The following is a 24,310-nucleotide window of genomic DNA, read 5'->3' on the forward strand; positions in this document are numbered from 1 at the left end:
GGATGTATGCTGTAGAAGAAGGGATCACACCATGGAAACCTAGAAACCTAGAGCACTGTGGTGCAACCCTAACTTATTTTTTTTCTTGAGTCTCTTTTGGTGGGCTCATTTGGGGAAGTTTAGATTTGAGTTTTTGAGTGTACTTTTCTTGAGGTTTGGTTTGAGTAGCCTCCTGTATGGAAAGCAGTGTTCTGCGGTAGGTCTGAAGCTCAAATTCCATGCCTTGATATGGACCTTGCACTTTGAAGAGGTGCTTTCTTTAGAATGACTGTGTGTACACTAATTGGACAAGGTTTAATACTGCAATGCTAACCAGCTTAATTGAGCTGGGGCAGAACTGCCTTTTTAACCTTTCCAGGCTATTCAGATCCTTTTAGGTGAAATGTAATCAAATCCACAAGTTCTTACTATTGGCTTAGAGAATATAGAATTATTTCCTAAAGTAGTTATGCAGTTATAGCGTCAGTAGTAGTTTGAGTGACCACCTATGTTTGAGTTGAATAGTAGTTTGAGTTTTAGTGGTGAGTGGATATTGCCCATTCAATGTGATCGTTAGATGTTGGCTTCCTATTCCTACAACGCTCTTTGTTTTCTTACCTTGGTTATATTGCAGCTTGTTACCCTCATGTATAGCATAATGTAAAGTAATTGTTATCTTCAGTACAAAAACTGTACATGTAGAAATGGTGATTGGTATTTTGTTAACGTGGCTTTACTTTGAGCAGGGTAAGGCTGTCCAAGATTTCTTGGTGTTAATCTTTTAGGAAATAAAAATGAGCATTACATCAAGGACTGTCCTTAAAGTATTCATGCAACCACTGAAATCTCCAGAGATGTAGGTACTTCAGTAGAAGCAAGCTAGATATCCTGAATACCACTTTATACATTCATTTCAAACAGTGTAAGTTATGCAGCACCTTCCCAGCATGTCAGACAGATGAAGGCAGACTGATGCCTTGGTCCTGAAAGAGTAGCGCTGGAGGTTGTCTGACTCAAAGCTGTGCTGCCTTCCTTGCTCTCCTTTAAGTAGTTGTTTTTGTGTCATTCCTGATAGCAAAAATCCTTTTTCTGTGTCTATAGAAACAGTTTATGATGGGCTAAAGCCTGAAATTCCCACACAGCTGTTAACCTGTCTGGTATTCCTGAAGCATAATGGAGCCTCATTCGTATTTAATTCAGTGTTTGCTCAGTGGATAGAAATGTAAATACTTTTTGGTACATCCTGATCAATATAATGGATTGAGAGAGTAAAGAGGTAGGTAGATACACTACCTAATCCAGGCCAGTGCCCTCAGGCCCTAGCTCCAGCTCATCTGAATGTGGGATAGTTGGAAAAGAGGCGAGCTGGTCTCTGCAGGAACTTGGGAAAATCGAAGAAATCGTATGATGTCAAGAAGGAATTTTATAGAGGAACAGCTGTTTAAAAGCCTTGAGCTAGTCTGAATTTAAATTGTATCTCTCCATTATCAGGGAAAAGACTGTCCTGTAAGCTTCTCTTACACATTATTATAAGGTTTTTTTGTTTGTTTGTTTGTCATAAAAATCCTAAAGCATCTTAGTTGGCTTAAGGATATCTGAGTACAATGCTGGCCTGAATAAATAGCTGTGTACTCAAAGGAATGAATATGTATGTATTTATAAAGAGGGTGTGGTAGGAAATAACAGCAAAAATTGGGATTTAGATAAAGCAAAAAGATATCTTTTATAAACATGACTTTTACTTACTTTTTTTTCCTCGGTGTGGAACATTTTTGATACTGACAATTCAATGCCTGCTTTAGTAGGCAGGAAATGATAAAAGGGGAGAAAGGTACTCAGCAAGTCAGAGCACTTACCAATAGTTATTTGCTGTCTAACTGCTCCTCTCCTGCACTCAGACTCTCACCTACTTGTCGCTGACATGCTCCCTGGTGTAGGAAAGCTCCCTGGAGGCGTCCTGTCCTTCCCTTTTATTCAAGGCTGGATTTGCCTAAAAAACCTCATCCCCAGCCTCTGCAAGCCACGACCACCAAGGCTGCCATCAACCCTCTGTCCTATCTTGGTCTTCAGAGGGTATATTTTCTCAAATCTTGTGTACTTTCATTTGCTCCTCTTCACTAGTGGAAGTATTGCATTTTGTTCTATCACATAATTTTTATTAAAGACATGTTGATCCACCAGCTGGCTCTGTAACTGTGCCTGATGCAATCAGAAGAGCACTGTGGCCATCTGCAATTGAGGGCTTTAGCTCTTGCCTCAGGCCTTGCTGTTTTTCTGCCTGAAGAATATAAAACATAATGCAAGTTTTTATGTATTATTAAACTTACATCTATAAATCACTGACCCATGGTAGCTGTTTATTACGTATTCCATCTTCTGCTTTGATGCATTGTTGTTGTCACACTGAGGTGGGTAATGATGACTCGGCTTACTACTGTGGTAATGCACTTAGGTCTTGGAAATCTGTCACCGATGGCATTTCAACACAGGCACTATAAACCAGAGATGAAATTTTAAAGTATTTGCTGTCAAGCTGTTTGTCTTAAAATTCTTGTATCTTCTACTGTGGTTCCATAGGGATTTTGGTGCTACTGAATTGTCTTTTAGACAAATAGTTGTGGTTCGGGAGGTCTGTGCTACAGGTCTTGCTGTCACCAAAAAAAGACAGGTGGTGGTCCTTGTTCTGCAATGCTAAACCTGACCTCTAAAATGCTTGTGCTCATCAGATCTTCCTAACAAAACACCAAAATAGCGTACTTTTCAATGGACTTGGCGTTTCTTGTCTAGCTGCACAGTGGAACAGAGGCTGAAAAACACAACATATTATTACACCTTTTGTTTTTTCTTGTTTTTTTCTTTTTACAGCCCTTCTGTATGCAACCATTTTTGGTAATGTGACAACCATATTTCAGCAAATGTATGCTAATACGAACAGATACCATGAAATGCTGAACAGCGTCCGAGACTTTCTAAAGCTCTACCAGGTCCCTAAAGGACTGAGTGAACGGGTGATGGATTACATTGTTTCCACCTGGTCAATGTCCAGAGGAATAGATACTGAAAAGGTGAGTAAATTAAACTGCAGGGAAGCATCCTGAAAGTATTGCATTGGAATAAACAGGAGGTACTTCCTTAGTAAAGACAATGAACATTCTTTAAATAGTACCAAGTAGCAGTTTTCCTTAATTTTAAGCTCCCAAGTGCAGCATTTCAGCTATTCTGTCATACTGACTTATGTTAGTGGTAGAAGTTTGTGTGTATTGCTGGTGATATGGTATGAGCTATTAAAAAAAAACAAAAAAAAAACAACAACACAATGAAAGCTTGGATTTCAGTAAATAATGAAATAACTAAGTTTCAAGTTCTAACACAACTTCAGAATTTCTTTGAGTGAGATTTTTGTGCATTTTTTCATTTATGAGATGTTGTTTGCAGGTATGTGAGCCTGCGAAGTATAATTTGTTTTGTCTTGGTAGAGTTTAAATGTAATATTGGAGATTCAATGATGACTTCCAGATTTCATTAATAATAATATGTTGTTTAATATCTGCCTTGCATGAAGTGAACATTATCACCCTCATTAATTGAATTTACACGTAAAATTTTCATTGTCTTTTAGCATGACAAATGGCCCTTCTCCAGTACAAATATGCAAGAACAACTACTTTCTGCTTTCATATTAGCTGTGAGCTTTTATGGAGGCTGATACTGTTTTACTTCTGGTTTGCAGGGTGGTTCATAATGGAAATCATACCAGAGCTTCAGTCACCAGCCTTCTGGTTGGCTGCTTACTTTTGTATTCAGGACTGCGGATGCTGTAATTAGAGCAAAGTCATTTCTGTCTCATCGTTGAATTATTGTTGCGGACAGATGTGGCCTCCACTGTGTTGACTGGAGGCTGATGGTTACAGAGGGTACTGTTTGCTTTCCTCAGTGTTCTTCAACATATCTTCTGTTTAGATCTCAGTCTGTGATTCTGGGAGCACTCTCCATAATAGCTTTCAGAAAGGGAAGGGTGTTATAGTGCTGGACAGTGCTGATTAGAAGATGCTCTGTTTTCTCATGAAATATCTTTGTGTGAGGTTAAGAGTACTGAGGAAGACGCATTTAGGGAAGATGGAGAGACAGTGCCTGAGGAGATAGTGTAAGGAAGGCTGGTGCTCTCTGTTACCCCCTAAAACAAACTCCAGTCATTGTTTTAATGTAGCAACTCGAAAGAAATGGTCTGTGAATTTTAGCTTATTTTCAAAGTCCATTTTCCTCTGGTAAAAGGAGAGATGCTTTAAGAAAGCCTTTGGAGACAGTTGGATAACCAAACCTAGCACAACTTGCTGTTGCCTTTGAAATCTATCTTAATAAACGTTAAAAAAAAATATGTGCAACTATCAGAGCATCAAAGAGCATAATATGGTGTTGATCTCAATAACTGCTGTGTTCATAGCTCAGCTGCCACTGATGATGACTTGTAAAACCAAGAAATAAACTTTTATCCACATTACAAAGCTAACGTGATCTAAGACTGACTAATGGCTTGCCAGTCCATAAAATCTGAGCTCCATTGGGTTGATGCCCCTGTATAACTTCTAACATGTCAGGCAGTGAATAAAATGTTGTGCTGCTGAGATGGAACAGAGGTAGTTGTGCTGCTGTGCAATGCAATACAGTTTTCTATACATGAAGCAGATAGTTAAAGATAATTTTAAAACAGAACCAACCTTTTCACTCTGTTGTAGGCTACAAATTTGCCAATTCAGTGTTAAATGAAGACATGCTAGGGAGTGAATAATCAGCTAAAAACGAAGTCTAGAAGTCTAGAAAAATGCCATGATTCAAAATATAACCAAGAGCTGCTGAGGTTCTAAATTAAGCTGTGATGATCTGTTTTATACCTCCCATATAAATGAAAATCTTCTGCTATTCGTCTGTAGCTTTCAAATGTGTTTAATCCCTATTTATTTTTATGAAGGACGGAGACGACTTAAATGGAGAATGGAAAATTAGCTAACTTCCTCTTAGAACGGGAAACCAAGAGGTTTTTGGATAAGAGCCTTGCTTTAAATATTCTCTTGTATATTCAGGTTTTCTTGTTACTATTTCTATTACAGCAGCCCTTTGTGTGTGTGATGTTCAAGTAACTGTGGAGTGTATGTGTGTGCCAAATTCTGGCAAGCATCTGAAAATATGGAATTCTTTTATTGCCAGAATAAGTGAGATAATTGCAGAGACAGCTATGGCTGTTGCTTGTGTTCCATGTTAAATGATCTTTCTGCCCGGACTCATTCATGTGAGTCTGGAAGTCTGAGAACTGGCGGGTTTGGGGGCTGCTTGCTGTGGGGCAGGTGAGAGAAATCATCCACGAGTGTCCTACAGCTAAGCGTTATGGAAATTTATCTCTTTCAGAAGTGATATCTGTGATAGCAAGTCTGCTTGGAGATGGGCCAAGGATAATTTTAGCAGCCATTTGCCCTTAGAGTACCCTGGTACTGCTTCCTTGCAGAGAGTTCTGAGCTTAGTTTTTTGCTCAGAGGTCTTGAATAGAGCCACAAGGAGGGGGTGGAGGCATAGCCATTGTGCTTCCCATGTTACCTTTGTTTTCCGGGAGAGTTTGGATAGAAGCATCCATCTCTTTCCATGCAGTAAAACGTGTGGGATTAACACTGAAGCTCACTCAGACTGCTCTGCTCCTTAATTGGAGGACATAGTTATTAACAAGAAGAAAATGAGACAGACTCTCACTACTCAGAATGCTCTTCTCAAAGACTGTGCTTGAAATGTACTTCCTCACGGTCTTTATCTTTTAAGGGTTTTGTCATCCTTCATGTCATGTGTTTCCAGAGATTTTGCCAGGAACTTTTAATCTGTACTTGGAGTAGTAATTCTGCATTCTTTCCGCTCAGCTTGCCTGTATTACATTTAAAATGTTCAGAAATAGTTCTGACTAGTACTGTAATGCTAAACATTGATTTATGTACTTTCCTCACAGCTATCAATGATGTGTATGTTGCATTTGGAAGATCAGTGTGCCTAATGTGTGCTCTCAAAGTCCCTTGTATTTGAAGAAAAAAAATCAGTTACTGCTACTGAGGGGGGTGATTTTTAAATACTTAAAAGTCTCAACATTGAGTTTGTGAAACTTCTAATAAAATTTATTTCTTACTCTTTTATTTTCCTTTTTCGATGATTATGAAATTACGCTCACTTGGAAAATACAATTTGTTCAGGTTTCTCATAAGAGTATGCCTATCAAAAATGTGACCTACCCTCTAGAAACAGTCCTTCAGTCTTTTTCTTCACCGCTCTCTGTGCTCCTGTGCTGTTATTATTTTCTGTCTTAAAAACTCGAGGCCTTACCATGGTAATTCAGTATCCAACAAAGCATGTTGCTAAGATGAAAACATTTTCATTCAGGTATAATAAAGTAGACCGAGCATTGCAACTTATGCATACATATAACATAGAAGTACGAGTATGAACAGAGGTTAGAAATCTTACTAAGAGAAGGAAAACGATTCTTTAAACCTTTGTTTTAAGGGATAAGACAGGAATGGATAATCATGTGTCATGTTCAAGCCATGCAGGGGAATTGATTTCCTGATTTCCTTTTCAGGTTTTGCAGATATGCCCGAAGGACATGAGAGCAGATATTTGTGTGCATCTGAACCGCAAAGTTTTCAAAGAGCACCCAGCCTTTAGGCTGGCAAGTGATGGGTGCCTTCGAGCACTTGCAATGGAATTTCAGACAGTGCACTGTGCCCCGGGAGACCTGATCTACCACGCTGGTGAGAGCGTCGACAGCCTTTGCTTTGTGGTTTCAGGGTCTTTGGAAGTAATCCAGGATGACGAGGTTGTTGCTATATTGGGTGAGTTTCACAGCTGATACACACATTGTTTGCAAGTATAAGTTCACAGAGTGTTTTTATAGCCTCTTCTACTCAAGCACTTAAGTCATTCTTTATGGAAGCTCCAGTCAGGTAAACTTTATCACAGCCTAGTGTAGTGTATTTTAATGAAATAGGCAGCTACATGATGTTAGATGTTTATTGTCCGGAAAAATTGAAAGAGAAGGTTAAAAAAAACAAATAGAAAAACAATAAACCCACAACACTTTCTTAGTGTCATGCAGAAGCACTGTATGAAGTCATTGACTTGTCCTTCCTGTTCCACATAAGTGAATAGGAAGGGTAATCATCTCATGTGCAGATGATACTTCAACTCTCTTTCTTTTCATCAGTGGAAGCATTGAGAGGTTCTTCTTGGTGTTCTTCCTGTCTTGCCATATCTCTTTTCATGAGAAATTCTATTTAAGACTTCAGAAAGCTTAAAGTGTCCGGCCTCCCTACCTGCCTCCCTTCCAACTTCCTGATAAAAATCTAGTTTTGCTGAACATTTTTCAATTAGCTTTACTTCAGATTATTTATTGAAACAATTTTTATCTCAATGAATCAAAGTAATATAATAATTCATAGCCTAGTTATGTTAACTTGGAGTGACAGCCTTAGGTTGGAAGCACTAAAATGTAGCTAATAGTGCCACAAACAGCATTCTGAAGCAGCTAGGAGAAAAGAGTGTGTTAATCCAATAGATGTAGATAAATGATGGGGTGGCTGAGGCACAGAAAAGGTGATACTTATCCTTTGATTCTGTCATGCCCTTTTGTGATAAAGTAAGTTCTCATGGTGGCTTTATCCAGTACCTGTCACTCATAGCAGCCTGGTAAAAAAAACTTGGTAATCCTTGTTATTCTGAGCACGTGCACTCAACTCCAAGAGGAATGTCTACTGGAAAACGTGGGGACTAATAATATACAAGTTCAGTTTTTCTCTGCTTCTGGAAATGGTTGCATATGGAGCACAGCATGGATTTCATGTCCTGAAAAATCGAGTTCATGATATTTTATGTTATACAAGAAACTAAAAAAAGTGAAAAGTAGTGGGATAACTGTCTTTTTTTCTGAAATCAGGTTGTGAATCCATCTATTGAAAGTTTCTCCAACCTCATGAAAATTGTTAACTGAAGTTTTTCCCTATTCTATGTAGGGAAAATTCCCAAGTAGGAATTTAACTCCTTCAGCATTGTGTAAGGTAACAACCCACGTTACTGAAGATGCTGCAGGAGATGGATGTTAGGCAGGAAATCTTGGCCTTTGCAGTCTCAGTTTTCTTATCAGTAGAACAGCGATGATTTTTTTTTTTTAATTTCATTTTCTTCTGAGCTTGCCAAGCATTTGATAAAAGCACACCAGATAAAACTAGGCACACAAGTAAAGAAAGTGAAGTCTACGTTGTATAAGAAACATGAATGTTGCTGATTGTTCAACCAGAGCAGCTTATTCCATAAGTTTTGTTTACCAATCTACAACTAGGTGTGGCTCAGAACATCTGTCATGTAACAGCTAACCACGTGAGGAATTCTGTAGGGTAATTTCAGTTAACAGATATCGCAGGGTGACTATAATCTCCTCACAGACATTCTTGAAAAAAATTCACTTCAAATAACTTATACACTGTATTATTTGCTCATGTTTGGCTGTCTCTGAATAAAGCAGGCTTTGCAATTTGCAGTGTAGCCTGCATCTTCCACACAACAGAGGAATAAATTGCGTTTCTAAACTACTCTGTGTGACCGTAGTACAACATTACGTAAACAAAGGCAATCTACACTTAATTCCCACAGTATCCAATTTGTAAGAAAAATTTTCAAGTTCTGGAATTGGTCAGTCTTGCAGACAGGCATACAAAAAGTGTATCATGTAGCCTTGGACACTGGAACATACTTGTCTATCTGCACTGACTCTTGCAACAAGTGTATTATCAATTCAGGCTTAAGTTCTTACAAGATAGAACATAGATTGACCTGAATTAATGGGAGCACTGATTTAGGAGAACTTGAACATGGGTCAGAAGTGGAAAAAATTTACTCTTTGTTTTGAATCACCTAATATTACATTCCTTGTTATTTTGAATTAGAGACAACACAAAATGACTAAATTAAAAAAAAACAAAAAACAAAAAACAACCCCACAACATCTGTATTGAAATTTAAAGAAATTTGTATGGAGTTGAATTTATTGAGATGAATGACAAATTTTTGAATTGTATCGCAAAATTCTAGTGAAATTAAGACATTAATAATGTTAATGTACACAGATCACTGGACTTGGTGAGTCAAAAAAATTAACCCTCCCTCAAAAAAAAAAAAGAAATTTGCCTTTAAGAAAGGTGATTTATTTATGGTTTATTTGTGATTCATTGTAAAACAAATAGTAAAGACAGCAAGACAAGCCACTGTACCACTGTGCTTTTTTACATTAATGTTTCAATTAGGAGGGAAATAATGTAGAAGTGGAGATTGGTTAGCAGGAAGCAGACTGGATGAAATACAGTTCAGTTTTCCGTAGTTCCCTCTTCTTTCATTTATGCCATTGTTATTGCTTGGGAAAAAGCTCTGAGATATGCTCAGCACTTTATGGAAGAGAGACACAAATAATGCAGACCCTACCCTGAAGAGAACTGGGTGAACCATAGGTCATCCAGGACTTCCATTAAGAGACTGTTTTCTACCTGACTTTGCTTTTAATTTTTCAAAGGCTTACTCATTTGGACTGATGCTGCTTTATCCATCAGAGACTGACTTATCTCTTTGAACTACTGTTGCTTAAAATCTTACCCATTTATCCAGGTGTGGTTAGGGAAAATGGGTAATTTAGTCACTGCTGAAAAACAATCGGGAATGTATATGCACTTCAATTGGCAGTAATCATTTCTCTGCTTTGGATCATAACCTTCAGGCTGAGCCATTGCCATCTGAAAACCTAACCTTGTCATAGGCCTTTAAAAAGCTAAAATTTATTCATCCTTAGGAGAAATTTGCTGGATTTTAATATAATGAATATCTTAAAAAGATCCCCCCTGATGTATAATGATCCAAGACAGGGATCATAAGTTCTGGCTACAGCTGTTTTTAAGAGGAACAGAAAAAAGAGTATTGTAGGAGGTGCAAGAATTAAGCTGGCCTCACTAGTTGTTTCTTAATTTAGGGAGTTCAGAGGACCTGAACTGTTCTTTAATGCACTTTTTGTGTTTTTTACATTATGAATTTCAGTCAGTTCTGTTTAAAACTAAAATATTTGAAATTTCAGAAAGCATTTCAGTAAGAGACTGGAAACAAAGGATGGAACACCATTCCTACAAGGGCGGGTTGAGAGAACTGGGGCTTTTCAGTCTGGAGAAGAGAAAGCTCTGAGAAAACCTGGTATCAGCCTTCCAGTAATCTAAAGGGGAGCTAGAGAAAAGGAGGAGACAGACTCTTTAGCAGGATCTGTTGTGATAGAACATGGAGAAATTACCTCAAGCTTAAGGAGAGTAGATTTAGGTCAAATATAAAGAAACAGTAATTTACTGTGAGGGTGGTGAGACACTGGCACAGGTTGCCCAGAGAGAGGAGGTGGATGTCCTATCACTTTCAAGGCCAGGTTGGATTGGGCTCTGAGCAACCTGATCAAGCTTTGGATGTCCCTGTTCATTGCAGGGGAGCTGGACTAGATGGCCTTTAAAGGTCCCTTCCAACTCTAAGGATTCTATGATTCTATGAAACGGAGATAAGATGAACCATGAAATCAGGGTGACAGGCTATTTTTCTGTAAAGCAGTGTCTTATCCTTATATTTTCAGACTGCTGTGTTATTTGTCAGCTAATTAATCCCAGAGGGCCTGACTGCACAGCAAATCTTCACTGTGTGAATTGTTCAGAGTTGCTGAAGTGGTTTTGCTGATCCCTGCAAAGGGTCATCTGTGCATATGGATGTTTTTTGGATTTGATTACACTAGGAGCCCTTAAGCCTTTGTTTAACAATTTAAATTAAACCTTCAAAAACACCCCATGGTCCTCAAAGATGACCAATGGATGAGAAAAATAACATTTGCTAGAAGGTTTAGTTTGAAAGGAGAAACAAATTCCCCACCCCCAAAACAGTTTATCCCTTGAGCAAAGCAGTTTATCCCAAATTTGCATCCCAGCTGTTTCGCATTTATTATATTTTTACTATCCTTATTTGAGCTAAGAACTTTATTCTTTTAAATTTTTTCAATAGACATTTTTTAGCAAAAAAAGTTTTAATGATTTATATCCCATGCTGTCCCACAGTAGTGTTTAAAATGTATATTCTGTGGACCCTGTTTAGAAATCAGCTGTTAATATTTGTGGAAATTATGCATGATGTCAGAAGACAGTAGAGAGCCTTATACATATGCTTGTTTTTTCACAAGAGACTGATTACAAAATTTCTCAGATTTTAGATATGTAGAGAGGATCCTTCCTTGTTTGCCCTAAATAAAAGCAGAGAATCCCAGTCACATGAGCAGGTTGGAGAACTGTGAATAGCTTTAGAGGTGTGTTGATCTGCAGTCCAATGACTATCATAGCATGCTGTCCAGAAGTCACAAGATGACCTGAAAAAGAGTAAGCTTCCTAACAGATTTATTAATACACCATCACAATTTCAATAAGAAAATGAGTGTCCCCTTTGTATATTGTCCTGTAGTTTGGTTCCTGGCTGGTTGTTCTGAGTATGCTATTGTATGTTTGCACACGATTGCCTACGCGTTTCCTTGATATTGCCCCAGAGTTGACTGACCCATATCTGAATATGGCCTCAGTATAAAAACATTTGCCTGATACTTGTGCTGCTAAAACACCTTCAGTTTGTGAATGTCTGTCAATAACTGATGGAATCAGCCATGTACTCTGTATAATTTTTTAATATGTAGAATGGACCAGCACTTAAATGGAGAATAAGAGAACACTTTCTTCCATGTCACTGGATTCAGCTGAGATTTAATCATGGCTGAAGAGATTTTTGCACTATTAAATCTTGTGGCTAGTTTGGTTCTACCTTGAACTGCATCAAACAGGTTGAGGCAGCCAGTTTTTGTTCTTATCATTCTTTTTTATTTTTTTATTTTTAAACCAGGACTTAATGGAAGCCATTGATTTTTTTAATCTTTTTTTTTTTACACTTAAATGTGTTGTAGCTGTCCTCTAGCATGCATCCCTGAGTTTTTAACTCTATAGTACTTGTCTGCTCTGTAGCCTTTTACCAACTTTTACAGCAATTTCACCTTTACATAGTTGAAAAAATGATAATGACTGTAATAGGGCAGAGTGATTAAAATGGTTGAATTCTGACAACCATGGCTTTGACTGCCATGAGTTGGGTAAAGTATTGTCCCAGCATCATATGCTTCTCAGAAGTGGCTGTACATAAGACAACTTCTAAAGAGTTGAATTCTGTGCCAGGATGTAGGCAGAAGATGGAAGAGCAAAAATATTGGGCTTACTCTGCCATCCCAAGAAAGTGGTGTTTCCCTATGCCTATGGTGTTTCCCTATCCCTATGGTGTTTCACTTGCTGCAGATCCCTGCATGGACACAGGCAGAGATACCAGGACCACAGCTGCCTGCAGGTGTACACAGCATAGGTGTTCACCTCTACTCCTGGTATGCTTGTCAAGAAATGGCAGTTCTCTTTCAGTCCGAGTAGAGGAGGCCACGTGCTTATATTTCTGCACATGGAGTATGATTTGACTTTCATCCGACAGGTAATGTAAGTCAGATAGGAAGGGAAATTAGGGGAAATTCCTTCCTCATTCATTGTGAGCTATGAATATCATTGCCTTCTGCGAGGAAAGTTTACTACTGTTATTCCTTTTGCTTTCATCAAAGCTAAAGGAAAATGGTAAAGTGTAGATAGTACGTAATAATAACATATGTAGTAACTGCATTATTTATCACTGTTAGGGGGAAGTAGAATATATGTAATCTATCTCACTTTATTATTGGATTGAGGGGGCAGGCTGCATATGATGCCCATACGTTTGCTTTTAAAATCACATGTGAGTTGGAGGAAGTGAAAATTGAATGTCTCTAATACAGATCTTTTATTGTTATTTACAAAGCTATAGCACTGACGAGATCAGAGACTGTGGTTTTAACATGATATTGCAGGAAGCTCAATGTGCTATGTTTTATATTAGCAGGATATTAAATGCTCCATTTACTTTGTGTGGAGAAATTCCTGCTGATTTAATCTTATCTAATTGCAATCTTAAAGAGCAGAAAAAGAACAATTGTTTGTTTTCCTCACAATTGTTTTAGCTTACTCATCTAGCCATAAGCATTTCACTCAGGCGGGGCTTGTTTCAGATTTTGGTAGGACAGATTCCATTCTGATAGGACAGTGCAATTTATAGGGGCAACTGTACCAGAGGGATGAGTTTTTATTAGAGGGAAAACAGCAGTGCAGAAGTACTGTTTGTCTTAGGCCTCCTCATTGGAAAAGTGTTGCATCTTCCATGCAATCACATGGAAATTGCCTCTCAGCAGGCTTGACAACGTTGGATATTAATTACACTGAACTTAGATTGCTATCTTTTCACCGTCAAAGCACCTGAGCTAACTCACATTCCCTTAAACTACCCTGCTTTATATGCAATTCCGAATTTGTGTGCTTTGTTGATATTTAATGCCAAGTCTTTGAAACAAATTCCTTAATCTTTTATTTTTCACTTGAGTTTAAAATATAGGTAAACTTTGTGTCAAAAATACCAAGCTGCTGTGCTCTTAGATTTGAGAGGTAGATGCTGGATTATTGGATGGTAATAGGTTTTTCTTAATATTTTCAAACATTGTGTCTTACATCACTGCATCGTTCGTGCTGTTGAATAACGCTGTAATGTGAAAAGAGGTTTTCTTTGGAAAGAGGTGATTGAAATTAAAATCCAGGTTTATCTTCAGTAGTTCTATTGTGCTCTTTGTATTGTTTAAAGCTGGTTCATTCAGGTTGATGTACATAGGCAGATTGGACAAGTTGCATGTTTCTATGAAATGATTCAGTGAACATCAACTGAAGGAATGATTGTGTAAGTCTGATTTCCTCAGTGCCTGCCCAAGCACGTTATTAGCAAACAAACTGGAAATGAAGATCATGCTAAAAATTTTTTAATAGACACCATTTAACTATGACATAAAAGAGGTCTATATTAATGCAAAATTTTAATTTCATGGGAGATGTAGAAGCAACATAGAAACTTTCTGTTGCAAAGTATGGGTTCATTCCAAATAATGATTTTGGAGAAAGAATCCCTTATTCCTGTACTCTAGCTATTCAGAAGAGAAAGTGCGGCTTGACATCAGGAATTGATTATTTTGAGACTTCTTCCAGACACCGCCTTTTCAATGTCTAATTTACAGTAGAGCATTAAAGGTAGGAGTTATTATGAAAAAGCCATTGTGTATTAGTATCTATAAATGATGGAACTGTGCATGCATTGGAAACACAGATTTATGATTTATAAAACACTTGATTAATGATCTACTGGAATAAACGGGGAGAAGGGAACTCACTATGCATAGAAGCTTCAGAGGTAAACGTGGCACTGCAAATTGTATTGCTTTTTCTATGGCTTCACAATTTATTAGGCAAATTAATGCAACTTTGCATAATATGCCTGCTACTTTTAGGATAGTCTAACGCTACCACGTGAAAGAAGGCCTGTTTTGAAGATAGTAATGCCTTATAGGTTCTTGGTGGCTGTGGCTCATTGGCAGCCAACATTGAGTTATGGTGGAGATGAGACTCCAGCAATGTTCCTTGATATCTCAGGGTGGATTTGCAATTGTGTATATGTTTGTATACCTCTTTCCAAAGACATGTGCGAAGAGAAAACAAAAAAAACCTACAAATATTCATGGAGCACTTGCCTATTTTCCTTCATTGTCTACAAGTTTGATTTTTTTTTTTTCAGAGGTATGTTTCAAAACCTTTATTCTAGAGGGTGAAATCCAAATCTTTAAAGTCTTGTGGATGCTTTTGTCTGAAATTGGAAAGAAAAAATATTTTCAAATGTAAGGGCTTTAACCTAAACTTCAAGCAACAGCTATAACATAAAGCCTGTTTCTAAGTCATTGGAAAAGAACTACAAAGATACTGCAATTTGAACCTCACGTAGGGTTTTTGAAGCAAGTGTTCATGTAATGACAACACATACTGAGCTGTATTTTTTTGCATTGCTTAGCAAATGCAAATAAATTCAAGTACATTTGTGACTCATTATTTGAGCTGGCAACTTCTGTGTCTTCTGAGTTTGGTACAAACTTGCCATGTCTTTACATCTTTTTGTAACTATTAAAAAGCAAGTAAGGGGAAATGATTCTGATGCAGCCTCCTGGCTTTTAGTGAGGAAGCCAAGATAACATTTTAAAGCTGTTCTTCACATTAAGGCAAATATTGACATATAATCCGCACTCTATTCACAGAAACAAATAAACACAGTACTAACAATAGAAATTGTGGCTGAATCATAGCTAATTCATGTTGCTTCTCATCCAATCCTTTGAAATAAATACTTTCATTTTTTTCTTGTACAGTAACATTCTTCAACAAAGAGAATTGATTCAGTTGTATAGTGAGCTAACTGCAAAACTGATGCCAGTCTGTGTTTTAAAGCATGAACAGATAGACTGTATGCACCTGGCAAATCACTGCAAGTGCACTTTTGGTTGTTTTGGTTTTTTATCACTCTATAACAGTTCTTTTGGTTTCATTGAGACTGATACTCAAGCTTGGCGGTTTTTTTTTCCCCTCCTGCCTTGTGAAGGAAAAGAGTGATTAAAAGCTTCTGGTTAATGGGGAAAATAGTGCATACTGTACTGTTGGTCATTCAATTACTATGACGTGTCTCGGTTTGAACTTGAGAAATCTTAAGAAAATCTAAAGCAGCAGATTGCTTGCACGTATAACCTTCTGCTGGCTGCAGTGTGTTGGAGGACCAAACTGCAGGCTGTGCGGGTACTGTCAGATGACACAAGTTATGGTGGTACAACAAAAACTGCATGCTCCACCTTGATGCCAAAACTGTAGCTCTGGTTCTTCTGGCTGGCAGTTATTCTTTGGCTAAAAGAATGCACCATTCGTAGGTAAATTTATTTTTACTGTGATACACTTTGGGGCACAGTGCTGGGAATCTGCTTGTGCAGGAGCTGTAGCTGCAGTCAGTGTCTGATCAGCACCACAGATAACAGTAATTGCCGACACCAGATTTCCAAGCTAAACTTGGTTCTGCATTGAGTGGATTTTGGTTCTTCTCGCTTGTGTTGCGTTTCTTCTCCCTACCCAACACCTGTTACCTCCTTCACACCAAAGCCGTACCATGACACTGGTATCAGAAGATGATCTAAGCATTTTATCAGTCAAGATATTCCACATGATGCTTTATGAAATGTGAAATATATTCTGTTTGTGAGCTCTATGAAGTATTCAAGTACAGAAGAAATGAAGTGTTCTAGTAAGTCCATCATGGCACTATGGCTCATAAAATGCGAGTACAGTTCTGTTCCTAAACAGAATCAGCAAAACACTAGACTAAGTTGATGTATTTAGATCTTCATTTTGAGTGCTGCTTTTATGAGATAGAGTGGGTGTGGATCTTTTGCCTTACTCTGGCTGAATTTGCAGCAGTAACAGAGAAATCCTTATTTCACTTTAAGATGAACATTAAATTTGATGTGGAAGAAAGACTGGGAAAGAATAAACATGGAAACAGAAGGTTCTGGTTATATGAAATAATTCTTTAGAGTTTAAATATGTCAGGGTTTGGAGACTTGTTATTATAATTAAACAAACAAGCGTAAGAGGTAGAAAGCTATTTGATTTTTCCAGTGCATGCTGTGCTGAGAGTGAAAAAGGTCCTCAGCCCACAAAACCAGCAGGGAAAATAAATGATTAGTGGTGAAAGCTTAGGTCATCCACTTTAAGCATGATTGATAGGTAGTGTTCCTGGCAAATGTTTGGAATTCTGTGAAATATTCTGTGGGAATAAGAAACGCAAAGTACTGACAGACAAACCTCCATCTGCGTTTCTCTGGCTTTTTAATCTTTCTTCAAGGTGAGATGTATAAAACTTGGAGTTGCGTAGAAAAGGAGGCTTTTGACTCGGGTTCTCTAATGATTCCTTCGACTTTGCCAAACACATCTTGACAAATGTAAAAGTGCTGCTTTATTTCTTTAAAATGTGAGGCTTCTGTAATCTGACTCAGCGTTTGATCCATGTTACTTATAAGCATGCACCCAACAGGCATACCTCACTTGTGTGCTTGCTGCGAGTGGGAATCACCAGGCAGTGCCCTCCTTGCAGAGACAAGTTCTGAGAGAACTGCAAAGGGGAGGAAGGGGGAGTTGCTGCTATAAGCAGAGGACATGATTGTGTCTTCATGTTTTATGTGAAAAACAGTTAAATTTTTGAAAAGATAAAACCTAACTTACTTGTGCATGGTTTTTCATTTCTATGGACATAGAGCAGCACTGTAATATTTGTAGTTGCAATTTATCAATTACATTTTATGCTGCTATAGGGCAGTAGAACAATTGTTGTCTTTTTATGATATGGAAACTTCTCAGGAGATATTAAGAAATAGCCCTAGAAACAAGCTGGAATTTCTCTCCTTTATGCTCGGACTACCTGCACTGACTGTTGCTCATCAGTGACAGCACATTTCTATACTTGACAATTTCCAGAGCATTAATTAAAGCAGTTGTTCAGCTAATTGTCTGGAAGATTCTGAGTAAAAGCATATTTATTCCAAAGGCAAACAATCAATTTTTACCTAGTGAAGCGTATCAATTTTTATGGAGCATAAAATTCATTTATTTTCAATTTTGAGTATATTGTGTGTTTGTCTGTCTAAATGCTTTGCAGATGATGTTCTGTTTTAACTGTGTGGAAGCTATTTTTGTAGGCCATTTTTAAGGCATCCGCTGAAAAGCGTATGCTTAAATAATTGAAAATATGAAAGGTCAGTGCCATTAAAAATGAAAAGTTACTTACTTTAGTGACCTGCTGGGATACCACCATATTCCATGATATGCAGCCTTTGTAGTTTTACTAGATGTTGATGCTGCCTTTTGTAAAGGGACAGTGGTCAAAATGATACGATTATAATGCTTTTGCCTAACTCTGTGGGGAAAAATGTGTTTACAGATGATTTCAGTGTCGATATGTGTTTAAAACAAAAAGAGACAGTCTATACTTTTCTAAAAGCATCAGGGAAAAACTGGTCCCTGGAAGGTGGACTGCACAGGCATCTGTGGAGGACTGGGAGCACATCAGCATGAAGCCCAGCTTATTGTGCTGCAGTGCAGCGTCTATTTGGGCTGAGGTGGTTTCTCCTCAAAGAGAAAACACTTGATGTCTATTGGAAGAGATCACATAAAGGTGGAAGTACAGTTCAAGAGGTGGCATGATGTTCTGGGTCAAATTTAGAAGGCTTCATTGACTATTCATGGTAGTTCTCTTGATTTTCACATAGATTTCTATGCGTGGCTACTTATTTAGGGGAAAAAAAAACCAACAAAAAACGCTAAGTTGAAGTCAGTAAATTATTATATATCTTGATGCTTTGACTTTACTAATGACTGTACCCAAATGATTACTTGGAATGACCAACCCTAGCATAACTTGGTAGACATTGTGAACATATTTCCTTTGTTGCTTTGTCTTAGAAGAGATTTGCAGTGGTGATATAACACAGTAGAGATTTAATTGAAAAATACTATTCAAACAAGAACAGTGTTGTCACTCCTTATCAAGAGAACATTTGAATATTCTTACTTTGTTAGCATTGTATATTGGAAAGCAGAGGAAAAGAAAAGCAACTGTTACTCTGGAAGCAGCTTGTACCTTTCTTCTAAACACTCCCTTGTCCCTTCTTAGGGACTGCTCTTCAGGCAGATCTTGCTATACTTGCCATCCATTATAGTGCCCATACTGGTGCAGATATTCTTATTCCTCAGTTGGGATTTCATTGGTTGTCTCCAGGCTAATAGAGATGGGTATGCAGGAACATTTGTGAGAAGGTTATAAAGAAATGGTATATTTTCTGTCAACCCATATGTAAAAACTGAATACTCTTGTCAGTATTATCTTGATGGTAACTCACTTGTACTCATCTTCTTTCTGACAACGCTGTTACCTTAAACCTCTACTATATTATATGGGTGCATAACACACACAGCTACTGGAAGATTTTTTTGGGGACTCTTACCAGTTGGAAAGCACTAGAGCTATCAGAGATGTGAGATCTGCTCTTTCATGCTGTTGTGAAGGTGAACTTTTCCACTGATGACCTCACAAAATAGTCCCAACTTACTTCAATAATTTTGTATAGTAATGTTTTGTTACAACCTATAACTGCTCTGAATTTATCCACACAGCAGTGGATGATAGCCAGATTAAGAAAACTCATCATCTTGTAAGAAAGTAGTCCTTTGTATGTCACTTACAAGAAGAAAGGAAAAATGCACTCTCTCAATTAAACTGTCTAAAAGAAATAGGAAGAGAATATGAACCGAGGCTGAAGTGTTTTTCTTAAGAGAAAAATCTTTATTGATATTTAAAGGAGAATTGTTACATGGAAACACTTTTTGATTGTGATTTAGTTTTACAAATTTTTTTGGCTGCTGTAATTAACAGAAAGACTGCAAAAGAGATTATCAATGGAATATTAAAAGATCTTGTTTTCCAGACAGAATTTTTTTCTGAGTGCATAAAATGGAAGAACTGTGACTTCATAAATAAAATGTATGCTCTTTAATATTTTTGGCAGAAATAGCGCTGTTATTGAAAGCAATGCTGCTTCTTTTCTCTAGGCAAAGGAGATGTTTTTGGTGATGTCTTCTGGAAGGAGTCTACCCTTGCCCAGTCCTGTGCAAATGTAAGGGCTTTGACCTACTGCGATCTTCATGTGATTAAGAGAGATGCCTTGCAGAAAGTACTGGAATTCTATACAGCCTTTTCACACTCCTTCTCCAGAAATCTCATTCTGACTTACAACTTGAGAAAAAGAGTGAGTAGCTTTGATTTTAATGTACTATATAATGATCACTTCTAAGGCCTGTATGAAAACTCAAATTGGCTTGAATTTTGACATTCTTTATAGCCTCCCTTGAAAGGTGTTTTTTCAGACCTTGCCTAAGAGACATGGCTAGCATGTGGAGTCAAAAGGCCACATGCATTTGTTTCAGTGCTAGCTTTTAAGGGTGCTGGATTATGTATATGTGAAATTCTCATTTCTATGGATTGAGCAGCTTTCAGCATGATTGCAATCTGTTATGCACTTTCAATGAAGCAGAGTTAATTACTTTATTTTGTAAAGCAGCTAAAAAGACATTAGATGTGTTGCCTGAAGTTACAAGGAAGATGGAAGAGAAGGTATGAAATCTAATCATGTAGAATAAAACTCAACTGCAATCACAATGGGAAAGTAATATGAACTTGGTTGATTCTGTCAAGATTTATTTCCTTTAGTAACAATCAGATTTTTGAATTAATTTGCCTATCTAATTAATGCTTCAATTTTCTTATCCTTGAAACTTTCTCTGTCTTAATTTCTTCCTGTGCGCCATTTCAAGATATTTTATCAAATGTGAATCATCATAACCTAGTATTTCATTTTAAATTATGTGAATTTAAATTCTTCAGTGAACCACCACTGTAGAAACTTAAGACCATAGTAGGTGTAAATCAAAGCCTTGGTAGTCTACGAATTTGCTTCGTAGTTTTAAATACATAATGGAATATTTCCCCACAGAATGCTTTGTCGAAGGATCTTAAGTTCCTGCAGAACAGGAAAATACATTTAGCTGCAAGGAAGTTGAAGCATAGTGTTTAAGACCCAACTATTTACCCAGTTTTAATAATGTGAGGAAGAAAAAAAGGAGTATTCAGATAGTCTGAAGTTATCTATATTACTGACTCTGGCATGATTTAAAATAGCACTATGGGTAGCTTAAGGCGATCTAGGAATGCATACTTTTTTTTTTTTCCAAACATCAGTAGAAAACAAACTTTTTGGTATAGAAGGACCAACTTCCTGGACACACGCAGTAAGGCTGGCAGAGGCACATAATTTTGGCTTTACTCTGAGCCAGAAGTTCCAATTTTAGAATCAAGTGCCTGCTCCAGAAGTGACGCGCTTTCCCTTCATGTTCATTAGTGTAGCTTTTCCCAGCCCATCTTACAAATTACTTTTAAACCACAGTATCGTAGCTCCTGTGCAGTCAGTTTTCTTCACAAAATGTTCCTGGTAAAAAGGTACATTCTATGATAGCAATTTCCATTCAGTTATTCAAATAATTGGATTTTAATTGAGTTGCAGTCAGCAGAAATGTGACAGTGATTTATAGTGAAGTGAGAGTTTGATGGTTGTAGGTTAGCAGACTGTAAAGTTAATTCTTTTATTGAAAGAAGACTGATTGCAATCAGAATTTAAATGTTAAATAAAGTAAATAGCGTATGCTTTTGGAAATGCAGAAAAGGTATGGTACTTTAGAGGCTGGAAAAAATGCACATGAAAAGGCAGCTTTTTAGAGTTTGGAATTTAATCTGGTTTAAATGTGAATCTTGTATAGAAATAGCTCCCTGGCTTGTTGCTTCTAGCACTCCTCCTGGTCTATTTCTGAAAATGGAGTTTTGCAGAATTCAGATGAACTGGTATCTTTGCGCATTACGTTTGTGAGGTACTGCATATCCTTCAGGATATAAATATCAGAATTGCCCTTTTCATTTCAATAAACAGTTTCATCTCTGAGTCCAAAAGTGTTCAGCTAGCCTAAGGTTATATTCTGTGCATTCATTCCAAATATATTCATACTGATTCCAAACAAATGGAAAAGCAACTTTGGTGGTGTGGGTTTTTTTCTTTTTTTTTTCTTTTTTTTTTCTTTCCCTATAGGATCTCTCATGTATATTTTCCTCTGAAGTGTTCCCATCTCCAGGGTACCAGCAAGGTGCTTTTTAGCCAGGTTTTGCTTAGCTTTAGTGATCTTTAGCACTATTTCACCTCGTTCATGTTTTCCTTGACTTCTGGGTCTCCCCTGAGGAGGTGAGTCTCTCTGGCCTAGAGCAATGCCAGGGGAGCTGTGTCCTCCAGGAGTAGTGGGCTCTGAATCTGTTTGCTAATGACTGCGACAGAAAGAGGCAGATAAGTAGGCATTTAAGGTATCAAAACCAATTGGTCTTGACCTTAGCTCACTCTAGCACCGGTTTTAGGCAAAGTAGAAAGCCCTTTCCCTTTTCTGGCCTCACCCTCCATTTCTTGTTGTTTTCCCTGCTGATCTTGAGTATGCCCCACTTATGCCCTCCTAGCAGCTATGGCGTATTGTTGCCTGTCGGGTCTGAGGACTGCCTGGCTGAGAGAGGCACCTCCAGTGCTCTGTCCCTGCCATGCTATGGCTGTCAAAGTGCTGAGAAAAGTTTCCTTTCATTCACTTTCTCAACAGACACCAGTGGAATATCCTCCTTTCTGAAACTGTCAGTCTGCTGTCAGGTGACTCCCTGAGCAGTTTTCTCAGGCGACTGGAATGCCTCACAAAGTTATTAGCTGTCTAGTTACTTCTGTCTGGAGCTCAGACTTAGGAAGCTTATTTTTCCTTAAGGAGAAGAGAAAGGAGACCTTTAATTAACTCCTTCCGCTGCCAGTCGTTGAAATTTTCATCTAAGTGGAAGCAGGGGGAGAGGCAGCTGCTACTTCTGTGGCTCCAACATCTTAAGAATCTGAAACTGCAGTCCGTGGCTGCAGGTGGCTGTGTCAGCCTTCAAGGGTTTTGCAGCTGAAAGGAAGCTGACAGCAAATTTCTCAGTGTGTTTCCTACTCTTAAGAATGCTGTGAAATTAAAGCGGGTTAGTGGTTTTCTCTCTGGAATTTCAGACTGGAACCGTAGTGTAGTTGCTGGGGACGAGTGGTGAAGTCATCCTTTTGGAGGCTGTACCAGGCAAAAGATAACTATTACAGATTTGGAGCAGGCTGAACAGAGGTCTATTTTCCCCCTACAAATACTTAAACCCTTCTGGATTTCCATCCTGGATGTCATACCTCCTGGTTAGAAGAACCATAAGAAGCTTGCATGATATATACTTTTTGTCTTTTGCTTGGGATGAAGTGCCTTCTGTAGAAAGGTGAAGGGTTCTTCATAGCATTTTTAAGTCTTCTGGTATTGACAGATGTTTATTTTCATGTACAGGAACTTTGTGACCAATATTTACTCGTACTGGGTAGCACCACAGTGTATTTATTCAGTTCATTCTGCTACAGCCATAAGTGATGTTGTAGTTCAAATGATCTTGCATGCTACATAAAAGAGAGAGAATTCTTATACATAATTTATTAAGAGTGAGAGTTCTCCAGTAAGCCATTTTAGCCTGGATAGAGATTAAATGACTAATTCTGAATACTTTGGAGCATCATGATAGAAGGCAAAAATAGTTTTACCAGAAGTTAAAATTTGTCCTGGAATTAAAGGGAATTCAGTGGGATATAGGTAGGTTATTTATTTGGGATTTTGAGACTGAAAGAAATGTCAGGGCACAGCGTTTTTAGAAAGCAAGCCTAAATTAGTGATTTGAAACCAGAGATCCTGCTCAGAAGTTGTGTCTTGAGACAGCAGTGATTCCAGCAGTGTAGTCTGCCTCTGTGCTGATGTAAGATTGCCTTTGTACATTTAGTGGCATACATATTCCATGCCATCCCAACTCTGCCAGTAGAAGGGATTCCCACCATACCTTTCTATGAGCAATTTAAAAATATAATTGCTCTTTCCTATTCAGCATTAGCTTCATCCTTCTTCCCTTTTATAAAGTAAACTCTAACTTGAGAGAAGACCCCTTTTAGATCAAACGTTTCAGCAAGGAATGCTTCAAGCCTTCATTTTAAAATCTCCCAGGGACTGTCATCAGGTTGTTTTCAAGGATACAGTCCATGGCCTTGTATTTTGTCTTTTCACATGACAAATTTTCAATTTTTTTTTCATGACAGATTCAAAACTGGTATCTCAGTATTCTTTCTGATATTGGAGGCTGAATTGCTGGAATATTTTAACAAAACTTTCTTAAAATAAGTGAAAGGTTTTAATTTTAGTGTATTGGCTCATTTGTTGATGGATTTCACAATTATCAAACTGACAGGTTGCTTCTTTCTAGTCTGTTTGTATTCACTGAAACAATTGCACAAAGCCCTGTGGGAAAGAGGGTCTTGATTCTTGACTGGCATGCATCTCATAGCAGTGAAAACCCAGGACACTGAACGTGGCTGAAATGTCTGCATGGATCTGTGGTTAGGGTCATATGCTAGATTTGATGAAAAGAAATAAAGCGTATTTGTTTTCCCAAGAATAAACACTTAAGTACTTAACTCAACTCTGTTCTTTCCTATACTGCTTATTAAAAATTATTTAAGTAGTTGAATGTTCTGACATTAGTTGTTTCTCCATTCCACTCTAAGAAAAAT

The 24,310-nt window shown here is 37.8% G+C and overlaps 1 protein-coding gene across 1 annotated transcript in view; it reads left to right on the top strand.

Moving 5' to 3' along the window:
* The window catches only part of KCNH1 (potassium voltage-gated channel subfamily H member 1), a 165,806-nt gene that overhangs the window by 79,022 nt on the left and 62,474 nt on the right, over nt 1-24,310 (top strand). The window contains exons 8-10 of the mRNA XM_065750268.1: nt 2,845-3,044; nt 6,587-6,839; nt 19,677-19,873. Coding sequence (XP_065606340.1) covers nt 2,845-3,044; nt 6,587-6,839; nt 19,677-19,873 — 650 coding nt within the window. The remainder of the gene's footprint in view (nt 1-2,844; nt 3,045-6,586; nt 6,840-19,676; nt 19,874-24,310) is intronic.

This window comes from Cyrtonyx montezumae, unplaced genomic scaffold (genome assembly GCF_038088225.1).
Source record: "Cyrtonyx montezumae isolate F1298 unplaced genomic scaffold, pur_monq_1.0 scaffold_0, whole genome shotgun sequence".
Lineage (NCBI taxonomy): Eukaryota > Metazoa > Chordata > Aves > Galliformes > Odontophoridae > Cyrtonyx > Cyrtonyx montezumae.